The 17,636-nt window shown below is 41.2% G+C and overlaps 1 protein-coding gene across 1 annotated transcript; it reads right to left on the bottom strand.

The window, feature by feature from the left end:
* Positions 1-237: 237 nt before the first annotated feature.
* LOC117393811 (sodium/potassium/calcium exchanger 2-like) lies at positions 238-15,618 on the bottom strand. The gene is made up of 12 exons (XM_055229794.1): positions 15,339-15,618; positions 12,441-12,610; positions 11,133-11,856; positions 9,076-9,207; positions 7,931-8,039; positions 5,759-5,800; positions 4,913-4,978; positions 3,461-3,558; positions 2,270-2,482; positions 1,508-1,597; positions 626-792; positions 238-487 (listed from the first exon to the last, which is right to left on the bottom strand). Exons 1-12 carry the CDS (start codon positions 15,516-15,518, stop codon positions 238-240), a joined length of 2,241 nt encoding a protein of 746 aa, XP_055085769.1. The 5' UTR covers positions 15,519-15,618.
* Positions 15,619-17,636: the final 2,018 nt, after the last annotated feature.

Genomic DNA, 17,636 nt, shown 5'->3' with positions numbered 1-17,636 from the left:
TTTTTCAGCCACGTTATAGCTGTTTCCATTTAACCTCTGGAGTCGTATTTAGAGTGATTCGACATCAGCTACTTCCATTGGGCACCACAGATTTCTAATGCGGAACTCAGTGGACTTGTTTCTTTTACGTTGTTTTTGATCAATATTGTGATTTCAAATGTGCAAATTAAAATGATGATGACCCACGGGTGTCATAGGTTATAACTATAGAGCAGACACAAGCACAGTATGTCTGCTTTAAACAGACACGGGGCAGGTGAGGATGCGGTTTTGCAGTAGAACGCTGAGCACAAGGAACAGGAAGTAGAGGAGGAACATGGTGAAACCCAGTTTGCGGCTCATCTTCCAACGACACGCAGCGATGGAGGCGATCACGAAGAGCAGCATGAGGAAAAGCAAAACGATGGCACAGAACAGACCATTAGACCGGACCGCCACCGACTCTCCATCGTGGGTCAGAGAGAAGAGGAGCCAGGGAACAGGGAGACTGCAAGGACAGGAGAGAGGGGAGAAAGAGACAGAGAGAGAGGAAGGCAGATAGAGAGAGAGAGGGAGTCATTGAAACTCATGTATATATTTTTACAGTTCACTAACCTGTGTATATTTTTGCAGTCCAGGTACATACCCCACGGTGATGTCGAAAATGTTGCTGCCCACAGAGCTGGACACAGCCATATCGCCCAGGCCTTTCCGGGCCACGATGACGCTGGTGATAAGGTCGGGGATGGAGGTGCCTGCTGCCAGGATGGTTAGCCCCATGATCTCCTCCGAAATGCCTACCGTCTCCCCCACCTGCAGGGGGCGACACAGGCCAGCATGGTTTGGAGCTCTTACACAGGATTTAGCCACAGCCTCAGTCCCTCCTGGCTCTCCTCACTCTGGGATTCTATGTTTTAGCTCTAGTGTTGTATTCGACTTGAGAAATTCTTGGTAGACTAAAGACATGTCCTGACAGTCGACTAAAAAGGGGGCGTGACAAAAGCTCTAGGTATCTCTGTGTACCTGACCCAAACTGCACTCACAAGACTACACCTGCAGGGGGAGTTCATGCAAAAACTACTATTTATGCAGAAAAAAGTACCAGGAAACAATGGATTTATGTAAAGACAGACTGAACTTGTGAATGATGAGTTTAATCTGACTTTTTATAGATAAATACCTAAAATACCAAATCTTCAGCTCATTCACTATCTTCTCCTTTCTGCTGTTGTCCCAGATAAATCCTTATCATCTAAATGAAATGATTAATCGACTAATACACATTTTGGATGACCTATACTCCATCGACCGATTAATTGACTGAAGGACTAAAGGCCTACAGCCCGATATAGCACATAGATGTTTGATAATGATAATAATACCAAAAAATGCATTTATTAAACAAAATTGTAGGTATATTAAAAAAGGCACATTATCAAAAGGGCAGAAGCAAAACGAAGTTCAGTGAGAACTTAGATTGTGTGTGTTGAGTCTGTGCCTAATGCTCCAGAGCTGATATCAGACTCACCTGATGAGCCCACCACACCATGAGGTAAGAGAAGATGCCGATCCACAAGATGGAGCCGACGAACGTCATGGCAAAGTACCGCTTTGAGGCCTGGAGAACAAAAACAGAGAACTGCAGGAGAACTGGCATTATACACAACTATGGACATGCTTTAGCTCAAAACATTTTTAAAAACGTCTTATAGGATTTCAGTGCAAACCTGAAAATGGTTTAAAAAACGTGAGGCTAAAAGGGCACATTACTTAATTATTGAAGTTATAACTATTGCATTATTAATATACACACAACTGCACTGTGTTACCATCTTATTCTGTGAAAATTAAGCTTTTATAAATATCAATTCAAAGCTTTTGTAAAGTACCAAAATTATTTATATATATATATATATATATATATATATATATATATATATATATATATATATATATATATATATATATATATATATATATATATATATATATATATATATATATATATATATATATATATATATATATATATATATATATATATATATATATATATATATATATATATATATATAGTATTAGTTTGTCAGTTCATATTTCAGTCGTTTTGTCAATTCTTCTGAACCTGTTTAAAATAAATGTGAACTTTGAACATACATAACCATATTATAAATCACAAATGAAATCATAAAATTGCTATTTTTGATATTTTGCCCAAATGGTTGCCCCCTGGTGGAGCCTACAGCCGCACACGTCCTAGTCTGCATCTGATTCTCATTTATTTTCTTACAGAATTCCTGACGTCCGGCAGAGTCACCCACAGGGGGAAGATGATGGGCAGCAAGAGCAGGTATGACACCTGTTTGGACAAGGTCTGGGGCCAGTCCAGACTCAAGGGGGCGATCTCCTCCTCCTCCTCTGCCTCTCCATCCTCTTCCTCCTCTTCATCATCAGAGCAGGAGGAACAGCTGCTGCGTGAACTCGGCTCACTCTCCTCTGGGATCTGCAACACAATACAGCCATGGTCAAAGAATATAAGCTGGTTATGTTTGCACCACCACACCTGATGAGTCAAGATTTATTTATTTTGGGGACAGTGCATTAATGACTATTTGTATCTCAGGACCTCATGGCTGCGCGCCCTTTATCTCTCTTTATGATGTAGTTGGACAATTGGACAGTTGCTGACAATCTGCAGTAAACAGCATTGGTGCATATTTCTTTACAAAGCTAAGGTACCCACATTATCACTCTAGAATTTTTTGATCGCTTTGTCATTACAATTATTTGAATCTCATTGGTTGATGTGTCACAAGGGCGGAACAAGATGAAAAATCTAACCTTTGGCATCCTCCCTGTTCACAAATGCACAAAGCTCTGACCCTCTGCACATTTTTCATGAACTAAACAGTCAGTATAGACGCTAAAATAGGCTGAAGTACGGCATCGCCATGTTTGTTTTGGTTTGTTTGGGCAACTTGCCTTTGGCTTCCGCACAAACCTCAATGCTGCTCTGCGCTCAGCCACTTCACCTTACAGCGGGGTAAGCTAAAATGGATTCTTCTCACAAATATCACGAGAATCCATCTTGCTGTGCCAGGTTAAGTCTACCTCAGTAATCTTCTTAAAGTGTTTCTGACTCAGCACCGTGATCTTGGGATCATTTATGATTTTCAGAACTTCAGTCTTTAGTGTTGGCTGCTACTCTCTTGTAAAAGAGACTCTAGATCTCAGTGAGACTTTCTGGTTAAATTAAGTAAAGTAAATTAATACAAATAAAATCTTCTGGCAAGTTTTGACGCCAGTGGCTTTGAAGAATGGGTCAAATGCAGATGACAAAGCCTTTTATTGTCTACAAACCAGGAAGCATGCTAGTTGTTTAGTCTCTGAATGTTGTGAAAAAGTGCTTATAAACTCATCATGGTGAATAATTAGGATGTTCTGAATGAGTTAGAACACATTTGGACCACCTTCATCTTACCTTGGTCTCGTGTGGTGGTTCTGTGGTTTTCTCTAGGACTTTGTGAGATGTGGATGGCTCTGGTACAGGAAGATCACACTGAGCGTTCTGGTCTCCATCTGAATATGTGTGGAGAGGAAGGACAATGAGCATATGGTACAGAGGAGGGACAGTGAATATATGGTACAGAGGAGGGACAGTGAATATATGGTACAGAGGAGGGACAGTGAATATATGGTACAGAGGAGGGATGTGAGTTTTAGAGTAGGGAGGTTTATGCATTTAGTGAAAGACGACATGGTGGATGGTGTGAATGCAGAGGATGCAGAGGAGAGGGTCAGAGGAGCAGAGGATGCAGAGCAAGCAGAAAAGAGGGTCAGATGGAACAGAGGAGAGGGTAAAATGGAGCAGAGGAGTTGAAATGTGTCAATACATTTCCCTGTTGCTCTTATATTATTAGGAGCCTTTAATGAGCTCTAGCCCCAGTGCTTTGTCCTGACCCAAGCAGCAGCAGCAGCAGCTTCCATTATAATTATATCACTTATTATTATTCAAAGACAGTTCTTGCCGTGATTGAAGTGGAGCGAACACTCATGGTTTAATCTGGATTTTGATTGGCTGTTGTCCTGAGTGCTTGGCTGTCATTGGATATTGCTTTACGTAATGGTTTGTGATTGGTTGGTTTGTCCCCTCTTCAGACAGCTCTTAGTGATGGTAGCTGATTGGAGAGGACCTAAGCCTCTTCAATGTCCCAGCTGCACAGAATACACACACGTCTGTAGAAACTAGATACTCGTTTGAGCAGGTATGTGTACAAATAAGGCCTCATGCTAAGACAAAGAAAGTACCATTATTGTGTATATGAAAATTACATTGTTTTAATAAAAAGGACCATATTTTACGATATTGAGTATATTGTAGTACTGCTAATAGAGTACTGCTAATAGTAGTATAGTAAATACTATAGTAGCAATAAAATCAAGTTTGAAATTTTAGTATCGTGACAACACTATAAGCGCCCTGTGAACTTATAACCACACATACAAAACCTAGTGGTGCTTCGCCTGTAATTATATTACAGGAGGACGGAAGGGCATCTGACACACAGAGATACAGAAGGATGGGAGGGCATTTAACCCTGAGGGACTGGTTTGGAGGTTGGTAGTTGTAACACTCATAAGGAAATGTGTTTTGCAGTGAGTAGAGAAACATTAAAAGGACAAGGTGACAGGACTTCTACATCAGTGGATCAGGCACAACAGACAACATCCATCACACAAAACTATTGAGGACTAGGCCTGAAACCCTGAGTGAAACCTGACATCATTAAAATGAAAAGATGAGAGATGGGTCAAATGCAGAGAAAAAATTTCCCTCACAATAAAGTACACCTTAACCTTAACCTTAAAACTCTGGGCGGTTTATAATGAACCCAATCCCCCATCAGCTGGACCACATCGGGCAGTGTCTCACCCTCTGAGGCAGTGTTCTCCTCTGTCTCTGCTAACGCTGTGCTCAGGGGCTGCACTCTGCTCCGCACTGAACCACACACAGTATCAGAAAAACATGTGTTTTTTTTATATTTGTACAAAACAAACTTCCACAACAACACCACAACAGTGTCACAACAGTGTCATGACAACACCATGACAATGGCATGACAGCATCATGACAACCCCAAGACAGCACCATGACAACACCACGACAGCACCATGACAACACCATGACAACACAATGACAATGCCATGACAATGTCATGACAATGTCATGACAACACAAGAACGACACCACAACAACACCATGACAACATCTCGACAATGCCATGACAACAACATGAAAAACACCATAACAACACAGGAACGACACCATGATAACACAGTGACAACACCACAAAAACACTACAACAACACCATGACAATGCCATGACAATGCTATGACCAGAGGTGAGTAGAGTAGCCAAAACTTGTGCTTAAGTAAGAGTATTGTTACTATATTACTCAAGTAGAAGTACAAAGTAATAGTTGAAGAAATTAAGTAAAAATCAAGTAAAAAAGTATTTGGGTAAACTAAGAGTAAGAGTAACCTAAAGATTATCAGGATGCAACATCTGTTTTATAATTTAAAGTTAATGTAAATAGAAGGATAAAATATGAAATAATGCACAAAATTTGGTATTTTCAAAGGCTGAAGGAGCTGCAAGAAATGCAAATGTTCAAATCATTTCATATTGTCAACTTAAAGCTTTTGTCACTTGTAAATGTAATTGACTAAAGGTAACTGAGTACTACCCACATCTGACCACAAGACACAGAGCCTTACCTCTCCTCTGTCCAGTCTTCACATCACCATTCAAAGACAAGTCTGAACACAACCAGAAAACAAGTAAAGATGTGAGTTAATGCAAATCCAGGTTCAGTCCTGGTTCAGTCCTGGTTCAGTCCTGGTTCAGTCCTGGTTCAGTCCTGGTTCAGTTCTGGTTCAGTCTAGTCTAGACCTTGTCTAGTTTCATTGCAGCTGACATGAAGAAACACTTTTTAAAGGCACACTTTGTAACTTTTCTGGAGGATCCACCAACTGCTGGTCTCCATGGAGATATTATTGTATTGGCTGGAATCTCTTAAAAACATTTTGTTAACAGAATTCATGGAGACAAGCAGGTGATACAAGACCAAGTTACAGGTGAGATCTGTGGAGAGGTGACCCCACTCACAGTAAAGTAAGTTACTCGAATAAAAGCAAGGCAGGTAAATGCAATACCATACTGTGGAACATTCCAGGCAAAGCAATAATGTCTTCATAGAAACAAGCAGATGACGTATCCCTCACTAGAAAAATTACATAGTGCACCTTTAAAGTGGAACTAAACCACTTTTTTCACTACTTAACTGTGTATACAGTGTTAGTATTATCTACTGTTCATATTTATATTTTTGGTAACTTTAGTACAAAATAAGTGAATTTATGTCTTACTGGTCAAAAATGCCTAAATCTATGGTGCCTTTTGTGACCTCAAGTAATATGTGATACCACACAGAACTGCCCTGATTACAGGGACTCAGTTTGAAGTGTGGATACATGTTAGACCAATGACACTGTTCCTTATACCTCCAGACCCTGCCCCTCCTGCCCCTATCTCTTCCCTTTAGGCTTCCAGGCCCCACCCCTCCTCCCCCTCACTCTCCCCTTTAGTCTTCCAGGTACTGCCCAGTTTAGCAGCTCTTTATGAAATGTGGTGGTGGGCGGAGTTAAGGTGTTTAGCAGAGGTGTAGGCAAACAGGTACGGTCCGATACTGTGTACCCCTAAAACAGGGGTGTCAAACAGATTTCCACCGAGGTCCACACCAGCAAAATGGCTGCCCTCAAAGGGCCAGATGCAAAATAAATCTAACTACTTTTTTTTTTTTTACTTGTTTTTTCTGTATTTATTACTTATTCAAGTTACAAATATTGCATTTGCCTAGATGTAAAAATATGCTGTGTCACTGTATCTTCTGATAAAATGACATTTTAAGACCATCATACCTTTTAATTTACCCTGTCGAGGGCCACATAAAATGATGTGGAGGGCCACATTTGGCCCACGGGCCTTGAGTTTGACACATGTTCCCTAAAAGATCTGGTGGCAGATTTGGTGGCAGTGCACTGTACCATAAGGCAGGGAGATGATGAGCTGTCAGACCTTACGCACAAAAAAGTAGTCCCACTGAAATACAGTCAAGCCATTTCTAAAACCACATAATTGAATTTATTTCTGAGTCAGGCTGTGTATTTTTTATATTTAATCTGCCATACCTTGAACCTTCAGCACTCTAAGTTTATTCATTTGTATCTGACTCACCCCTCTCGCTCTCTCTGTGGGTCACACACATACACACACACACACACACATACCCACACACACCCCGACACGCACCCACACACACACACACACACACACACACCCACACACCCCCACACACACACACACACATGCTCTCATTGGCCTCTCCATGTATAAATAAAAAGTGTGACTGAAGGTGGAAACTATCCTACAAGTATACTGATATAGTGGCATATTGTGATGTGCGTCTGTAACAGGTGTTACACACACAGAATCACCTGGAAAGGGATGCTATGGAAGCTAAGGGTGAAAACATCAGTAATAGTCATTTATGGCACACAGAAGAAGAACTGGATGAGACCTGCCTTGCTGTGTAGAGGAAAAAACAGCCTGTCCCTGCTTTGAACATGATAAAATAACATGCCTGAGGTACATTCTAAAATGATTAATTTGACCAAAACCATATTCTAATTGAAATATGGGTGTATGTTAGTGAAAGCCGTGAGACAAAAATAAAAAATGTCAGCCTAATAGTACCAGGAAAACAAATAAAAGCACTTTCAGCCCTGATGTTTAGTCCAACTTAAATCACAGTCTTTTAGCACCAAAGGTTTGTCAGGGGATTTGAAAGGGAACGGCAGCATTACTGCAGTCACAGCTGTTCCTCTTACCCTCATTCAATGGGTCCAGTGTGTGGATCATGAGCTGGAAGATGGTGTTTCTCATTGAAGCATTATGGAGCGACGCAGTGCTGCCACCTCTCTGCAGAGCCGGGCGCGTCTAAAAGAATGCAGTGGTGTTACCCCTGTGTTTGTACAGCTCATAGTCTGTCTGCATGAATCAGTGGTCCTGGTTTAGTACTTGTTTAGTCCTGGTTTAGACCTGGTTTAATCCTAGTTTAGATCTCTGCTCCTACTCTTGTCTGTGCCTATGAGCTTTTGACTGAAAGGACAAGATAATGGATACAAGCAATCAAAATGAGTTTCCTCCACAGGGTGGCTGGGTGCTCCCTTATGGTGATGAGCTCAGCCACACAGGAGGAGCTCAGAGTAGAGCCGCTGCTCCTCTATGTAAAGAGGAACGTGCTGAGGTGGCTCTGGCATTTGTTCTGGATGCCTGTTGGACACCTCCATGAAGAAATGTACCCATGGATTTGACCAATAAATTTACCAAATATGTGGCCCCCGAATACACACTTGTTTAATACTTCACAAAGATGTGAGTCAGGTCAGAGCTGAATCTCCCCGAGTTCAGATGGGACAAGCATGGTCCATCCATATCGGAAAAAATAAACATCACAGGGGGCTGAAAAACATGCGGATTTCTACAGAATCAATGAGTGAAGCACCAAACTCTGTTAATCTGAGGAGAGATACATTTGATTTGATTTTTAGATGATGATAAACCAATGAGCTCCTTCGTTTCAAAAGTGTCAGTGGAATAAACAAATCTGATTGGATGATCACTTGAGACGCAGCAGGGGACGTGGGGACCAGACTGATATCAATCAAAACTGCACATAGGTCAAGGGAATGTGCAGTTACTAATAGAAAATAAGATAATGAAGGGCTTGCCTGCACAGAGTCACTTAAAGGTCCCTGATGATGTATTATTTGTGGATATATTTGGCCTCTTCTTTAATGGGGGATGTTTGCTCAGGCTTATGTTGCTGTGTTGTCTTTCTTTGTGTTAAAGCATGTGACCTCCTGTCCCAAAACAAATTATAAGGGATTATCTTAATCTGTATAAAAATACAGAGAGATATCATTCTGGATTTGCCAGGCAACCAAATATGAATAAACCACCAGAGTGTCACCTTGATTTTGCTTCGGTCCATCTGAGGGTCTGAGGTCCGCCTGATCTTAGGACTTTGAGGCTCTGGGTCAACTGTGGGTTTGGGCTCAGGTTCAGGGGCAGGAGCAGGGGGAGGGGGAGGGGCTTCGGTTACCTGGTAACAAAACAAATTGGACATAACCAAAAAAATAAAAAGTAAACATATAATTTTAAAATACATATGTGAGTAAATGTGATCATATAGGTCCTATATTATGCAAAACTTACTCTTGAGTGTTATACTGTTGTTACCTCCTCAGAAACATACATGGAGTTCTGTTTTGTTTCATTCACACATATTTGTGTAACCCTTTATTATTTATCTGTCTACATCTCCAAAGCTCAAAATGCTCTGTTCCACCTTGTCCTGTCATATAGTCATAGTTTTCAAGTTAACAGCTACAGCAGAGACTGGAAATTCCAGGGCTGAAATTATCCGAATGATTCTAGTGACACTGTTTGGAGTTTAAAAACATAGTGGAGCACTTCCTGTATTACCACATGACATCACAAGGTGGAACAGAGTGTTTTCAGCATGAGAGAAGAGCCTAAATATGCAGGGTTTGTGTGTTAAACATGTGTGAATGAAACAGCCTAGAGCCAACAACTTTGAGAAGGCTGAAGTATTTTTAGTCAATTTTAGGAAATTTAGAAAGTGAAAATTTGTCTCATTTGTCCAGCAATGGTCCATGTAGGAAAGGACACATTTTTTGAAAGGTGGGTGAACAATTTCTTTGTGGATTAAGTCTTAATCTACCTTCTGTTTAAACTAAGCTTGTCAAAAGTATCAAAAATCAGATACTAATTGATGCTAAAACTAGGATTGAAACTAGATACTTATTTGAGCAGGTATCAATACTAAAAAAGTCACATTCACAGGACAGAAATAAATGTTTTCTGAATACCTTCAGAATGTTCTTGAGCTGTATCAGAACAAGTATAAGACACACAGACTAGTATACGCCTGTTGACCAGCTGCTTCAGTTGTCTTTTTGTGATTCGATAAGATCAGCCTTCTGAGAATATAATTCAGGTAAGATTTAGATTTTATTTATTAAATTAATATTAGTTATGTTGAGGTAACATCCCCAGGACCTGGAGCCGTACCCGGAGCATGGAAACACAACTTGGCTGGAGTTACGGCTGGTCCTCCAATAACGTTCCAGATGCTTTTGGAAGGTAATACCTCCAGCAGTCCACTTTGAACCTCTAAAAGGGAGTGGTACGGATCACCTTATGCAGTGGAAACACTCAGGGTCAGCACTGTACCACCCCATACGGGCCCTATGCAAAACGAGGCTATAGACTAGTATAGGCCCATGGACCACTATGGAACCTACCTGGACAACTGAGGGATTACACACATACAAGATAGATATATCGGAATTGATATTGAGTATCGAGTCTATTCCTTGGTATCGAAATCAAGTTTGAAATGTTAGTTTTGTGACAAGACTAGTTTAAATCATGCTGATCAGACCTTGGCCAAATGCTAATCAGGCACTTACCAGTTATGTGGTAGAGAACAATAAGTGGATCGACCCATAATCAGGTTAGCAAATAAACTAAGACAGATCAGCTGCAGGTATAACTCATCCACATAAACTAGTTTATGTGATCTTATATTTGTTCTGATACAGCTCAAGATCATTCTAAAGCTATTCAGAAAAGGTTATTTTCTGTCCCGTGAGTGTGACTTTTTAGGATCGATATCTGCTCAAATGAGTATCTAGTTTCATTACTATTTTAATGTATGGATCAGTATCTGATTTTTTGACAACCCTAGACTAAACCCAGTCTGAGCGAGGTGGAGCCTGGTGCTGGTCTTACAGAGGTTGTGGGTCTGACACCTGCTCTGTGGATCAAAGCACAGCTGCTGTGTTCACACACACCTCCATTGTTCCTCTGCACCTCTCTGCTCCATTCAACTCTACACAGTGTGAATCAGCTCAGCAGTCTACATTTAGTAAGCATTATTTTATCTTTCACGTTTTTACTACTCACAAATCCTCTGCATCCTCTGTTCCATTTGGCCCTCTCCTCTGCATCCTCTGCTCCATCTGACCCTCTCTTCTCCATCATGTGGTCATCTGACCCTCTCCTCTGCATCTTCTTCTCCTCTATCTCCTCTCTTATGATGTTATGCTCTTCTGTCCTTATATTCTGTAGAGTCCTGACCTTGTTGGTCTCGTCGGCTCTCCATACTTGCACTGTGTTCTTGTGTCTGCTGCAGTGAGTCTTCACTGCCTTCTCAATCTGAGCATTAAACTTCATAAACGCCACATAGCTGATGTACCCCAACACCAGCAATGCACTTTCCCACCACCGGATGGCGTTGTCCAGAAAAAACACGATAAGCATCATCAGGTCGAGGATGTAGAAGGACACGTCTCTGAAGAGCGGCCACCAGGTCAAATGCAGCATCTCCCGGGAGAAGATTGCGCACATTCCAATCACAAACAGGATGTTAAAAACGGCTGATCCGACGATGGTTCCGATCCCGATGTTGGAGCGAGCAATGAACACTCCGATCAGAGAGGTGAAGAGTTCGGGAGCAGATCCGCCGGCTGCCATGAAAGTCGCCCCTGCGACGTCATCAGAGATTTCTAGTTTTTCTGTGATGACTTCCAAAGCAGGAACGAAGAACTCATCACAAACAATCGCCAAGGCAACGAACATGTAGATCATCCCAAAAAGGTGAAGCACAACCCATCCATGTTGCCTCTGCTCGAGCGAGAACAGATCCACCGGGTACTCGCCTTTACTGTGGGCACAGGAGAGAGTTAACTCCAACCTTCTACCCACATGTTGTTTACTTTGCAGTGGTATCACACTGAGGGTGTTCTGCATGTATGCCTTTGGTAGAATGTTCAGCATTTGCCATAATGATACATTGCACACATTCGAAAAATCAACTTTTGGAGCTTTCTATCATGTTATAACATTGTTCTCTCATCAAAACATGAATGAGGAGGTTTTAGATGTCATCCATGCATGTTTGAGTATTTCAGCAATCACTCCCAGGCTCTATTCGAACCCTCCTTAAGGTTAGCTGTATGAACCTGTACAAGGCTCTGCCCAAAAACGTACGTTACCTATGCTCCTGCATTCTCAATTCTCCATAAATATACATATATTATACAAAACTGTACACTAGAACTTCACAAAACCTGATGCAATGTGCATTTGTTTCTTTCAAAAACAATAAAAGGTAATGTGGTGTTCTAAATATGTTATGTGTTAGCAGTTAATACCCAAAAAGTGTAATATCCCCTCTTTATATCCTACCCTCCCCTGTACCATATATTCCCTCCTCTGTACCGTATATGAACTGCCCCTCCTCTGTACCTCTTGGTGGCTCGGTTGGTGGGAGGAGGGTCAGTAGCTTCTGGTTTGTCCACATACACACAGGTCTGAATATCCGTCCGATTCACTTGGATCACCACAGGAGGACTGGTCTGGACTTGTTCCATATTCTTCTTTAGATTAGAGACTCCATTTGAAAACTGCTCTGGGTCCTTCATAAAAATTTTAATATGAGAGATTGTAAAAACCTTTTGTTTTCTTACAATACAAGTTGACATTCAGTTAATTGATAATAGAATAAATATATTTTTATTTACAATTATCTACAATTTGCTGACCAAAACGTTTCACTCAATTTTAATTAATTAAGTTTTATTTGAAAAATGTGTGAAAAATGTGTATAAAAGGTAACTAATATAGTACTGTGTTTAGTATTTTTTATGTCTACTTTGGCAGTAGTATAAATTGAGCATAATTCTAGTCAATTCTTTACTTGAGTAAACCCTGCGAGTTAATCATCTTCGTCCCTGTTGGGGCATATGGTCACACTGAGTTGCCTTATGTGGGGGGCTGTGTGCTGTGCCTCGCCCCATGTTACCCCATCTCTTCAGCTCATTTATTCTATGTCATGTTGTTTTTGGTCGGCCTCATTCCCTTTTTCCAGGTGGAGTCCATATCAGTTCAGGATATGGTCCTGGTCAATTCTCAGAGCATGTCCCAGCCCCTGGAGGTGTCGGGGTTTGATCTCTTGGACTACGTCTGTGTAATCCCTCAATCGTCCAGATCTGATCCCTAGTAAAAGCCAAAAGTAAAATCTGGCAACTAGACACAAAGTTGTAGGAGTGAACACCTTTCACTGCTCATCCAAGCTTCTTTAGTTCTGGTCAGATTGTTGGTGGCCACTGTCTTATATCTATCTGAAGGGAGGAGCTAACTACACTGAAACTGGAAACAGCAATTGTTTTCAATATCTGTATGTCGGCAAGGTCTGTTGAGCTACACTAAGTGTGCACTGTGCCTGAGACATACTTAGCATATTTGTTCAGCTCTTAATGGGTGCTTCCACACCTATTGGTATCCTGGCTAGCTCTATTGTTATCTTTGTTTCCTTTGTTTGCTTTGGTCAACACCTCCAATTTGATTCAGATAAGACCATGGTTTCATTCCATTTGACCTCTCTTTTCACTTGTATCCCCACAGCGTTAGCGGTGGGGGCAGCAAAGAGGAGGCTACTGCAGGATACTAAGTTAAAAGAGAGAACTAAATTGTCACCTGACCAAATATGCAAACTGCTGGAAATTTGTTTGAATACCACATATTTACAGTTTAGAGGAAACTTCCACAGGCAAATCCATGGCCGTGCCACGCGGTTTCTCTTATTAAGGCTAACTTATATATGGAACAATCTGAACAGGAGGCTTTGGCCTCATTTACAGGTACGCCCCCCACACATTGGTATCAATATGTGGATGACAACTCGACTAAAATCAAAATTCAAGATCTGGAGCCTTTTACTGCACATATAATGCTGTGGATCCAAACATCAAGTTCATATGTGAAGAAGCCAAGGAGAACAAACTGGCCTTTTTAGATTGTGCAGTCTCCAGGTAGAAGTTTACAGCGACTCCAGGTAGAAGTTTACAGGAAACCCACACACACTGACCAGTACCTGCTGTTTGATTCACACCATCCACTGCAGCACAAACTTGGAGTGATCTATACGCTGCAAAACAGAGCTCAACTGGTGCCCACAAACACAGAGAGAAAAGTGAAGGAGGAACAACACACAGAGAAAGTCCTCTTGGCTTGTGGATATCCAAAATGGGCCTTCAATAGAACTAAGAGAGCGAAAAAAACAGGACAACAGGGAATCTGAACCTAGAAGGAAAAGTGTAACTATTCTTTACACAGCGAGTGTGTCTAAAAAACTTCACAGAATTTTCAGACAATAAAATTCCAGTCTATTTCAAACCTACAAACACTTTAAGACAGAAACTGGTTCACCCCAAGGACAAAACCCCGATCCACAAACAACGTAATATAGTCTACTCCATTCAGTGTAGTGAAGAGTGCAGTGAGAGTTACATTGCAGAAATTAAACAGCCACTTCATAAGAGAATGTACCAACACCGTTATGAGAGTTCCTCTAGACCCCAGTCCACTGTACATCTCAAAGCGACTAACCACTCCTTTGAAGACAGTGAAGTTCAGATCTTAGCCAGAGAAAATAAATGGATTGAGAGAGGAGTTAAAGAATCTATTTTTGTCATGGGGAATGGGGACCTTAAAAATCATCTCTCCCTTATCTATAACTCCATACTCAGACCTAAAGCAAACAAAGAAAACAAAGACAAAAATAGTGCTAGCCATAATGTCAATAGGTGAGGAAGCACCCAGTATGAGCTGAATGAATATGCTAAGTATATATAAGGCAGACTGGCCAGTCTGAAAGAAGAAGCGGCTCAGATGAGAAGTGAAACGTCTTTGCTCTTAAAACTTTGTGTTCATTTGGCAGATTTTACTTTTGGATTTTACCTTGGACCACACTCTTTTCTTGCTTTATTAGATATTTTGTTTGGCCAGAAAATACAGCTGTTTCTGAGGCAGCCTTTGTGGAAAGCATCAATCTTATTCATATCATTTTTAACAACACACCAGCGTTCAGATGCAAACAGCAAGCCTGATCTGACAATGCTAGTCTTAATACTGGACTGATTTCACTTCAGATGGGTCGAGGTTTATTGAACGTGACGGGGCTGTTACCGGTTAAATCCAATTCAGAATAAATGGCCACAACCACATGTGTCCAAATGTCTAAACTGATCCACAATGTCTAATTCTGCAAAACAAATAAATGCATCTGTACAGCTATATAATTATGGAAAGACAAAAATCGGCTGAATCTAACAAAACCAAAGACATTAGATGCTGGACTCTCACCTGGTCCTGTTTGAGATCCGGGTTCAAATCCTGGTCCATATCTCGGACTCTCAGGTGAACTGGGTCTAGATCCGGGTCTTGAAGTTTCAGGGACAAAATGTAGACCGAAACCAGGACCAGACAGACTATGAAAACCAGGACTCTACCGAAGCGCAGTCTCCTCCTCGGATAAGCCCCCATCCTGGGTCTAGTCTGGGCACAGTCCTGGTTCAGTCCTGGTTTAGATCTTGATTTGGTCCTTCATGGTTTAGACTTGGATTTCTCTGGACCAGCTGTGGTTTCCAACAGATGAGACCTACAGAGACCAGATCAGACCAATGAACATTACAGCATTACTGCATTTGAATTCAGAGAGTTTTGGAGATTTTTTTTTGGATGATTGCTCCCAGCAGGTCAGATGCAGGTTTAACCCAGAAACACTGAAGGGTGGGTCGAATGCATTATTAAGTAAACTTAGCAGCAAGTTGACCACCATAATGACAAAACACACTTCTATGGGGTATTAACTTAACATATTTAGATCACCATGTTACCTTTTGTTGTTTTGAAAATACTATATTCACCGAAAACAACATTTTTTTTTATAAGTTTCACTTTCATTTTTTACACCCTCCCTTTGTTCCCTCATGACTCCCCCATCAGAGTGACATCACAACACAATCTGTGTGCATCTCGCTAATGAAACTACTGCACATCACATCAGGTTTGTGAAGTTGTAGTGTATTGTTTTGTATCATGTTTTTGTATATTGATGGAGAATTATCCTGTGGGAGCACGGGTGACATAGGGTTGTGGACAAAGCATTGCACAGAATCTTACAGCTAACCGTATAGAGGGTTCAAATAACGCTAGATTACTCAAACATGCATGGATCACACCTAAAACATCTCCAGCCATGTTTTTGACGAGGGAACAACGTTATAACACGGTAGAAAGGTTCAATTTGATGTTGCTTATACCCCGTATTTAATCCATCTGCCAGTATTAAATGTTATTAGACACAATTTGGTTTAAGCCAGTGGTTCTCAAACATTTCTCTCCACGGACTATCACGTCATATTACCACTACTACACCTGGACTATATCAGGCCTGAATTAGGGCTAAACCACTTCTAAAATGCAGAGGTGGGTAGTACTCAGTTACATTTACTTGAGTATCTTTTTAAAGAAAATGTAGCTTTCAGAGTAATTTTCTACTAGCATACTTATACCCCTACTTGAGGTTTTTTTTTTTTATGTCGACAATATGAAATGATTTGAATATTTGTGTTTCTTGTAGCTCCTTCAGATATGATTTAATTTGTCTCATTGTTGTGTATGTTTGAAAATACCAAATTTTGTGCAGTATTTAATGATTTGGTCTTCGAATTACATCTTGAAACTATAAATCAGACATTGCATTTACACAGACTCTTACTTTTTTACTCCTACTCGAGTCATTTCTTGGATCACTACTTTGTACTTCTACTTGAGTAACATCATATTGAAGTAACGTTACTCTTACTTGAGTACAATTTTGACTACTCTATCCACCTCTGCTAAAATGACATAAAAAACCGAAAAAACACAACAAAACACGGATAACACTGCTGTATAATCAACCCAAAGAGGACAAAATCATACACAGATTCATCTCTAATTCAAACAGACACTCAAACTGCAGGGAGTCCCGCGCACCACAGTTTGAGAAACACTGATGCAGGCTATTGAAAAACTATGAACCAAACGGATAAACACTAACTAAAAACGGTGCAAATCTGACTTGAAGAGAGAGGATGCAGCTGCTACGCGACGCACCGAAGCCACTTGTTGCTGCAGATGTCTCGAATTGCATTGGTCAGTTTGGTTTTTCATCTCGTCTTTACCTTTCTTGTTGCTCGTTCCGCTGTTGATTTTCTTTTATTGTCGCATTTGGCTGGTTAAATGCGCTCTCGCCTCACCTGTAGACGCGCTCCGGGCCCCGCTGCTGCGCCATGCCGGGCTCCAGCTGTGAGAGGCGGGCTGGAGATGCTGCTGACTCCGGGGTTTGGAGCCGGAGCCGCTAAGAGGATTACCGCCGCCAATCAGCTTCTGTGCTCCGGGAGAGAGCGCCGTGAATGAGCCGCACTCTCCAGCGCACACTCGGGATACTACCGGGCATGTTCAGGATTAAGCAGGTGCATCTAAACACGAGCTCTTTAAAGGGACTGGGGATTGCATCTGTGTTATAATGTTTGTTTCCTCATCACAAACAGACCTGGAGTTGTGTTTGTTTCATTCACACATGTTTAACACACAAACCCTGCATATTTAGGCTGC

The sequence above is a fragment of the Periophthalmus magnuspinnatus genome, chromosome 3, assembly GCF_009829125.3.
Source record: "Periophthalmus magnuspinnatus isolate fPerMag1 chromosome 3, fPerMag1.2.pri, whole genome shotgun sequence".
Classification (NCBI taxonomy): Eukaryota; Metazoa; Chordata; class Actinopteri; order Gobiiformes; family Gobiidae; genus Periophthalmus; species Periophthalmus magnuspinnatus.
The sequence above is the reverse complement of the archived record's forward strand: the minus strand, read 5'-3'. Positions and strand labels throughout refer to the sequence as shown.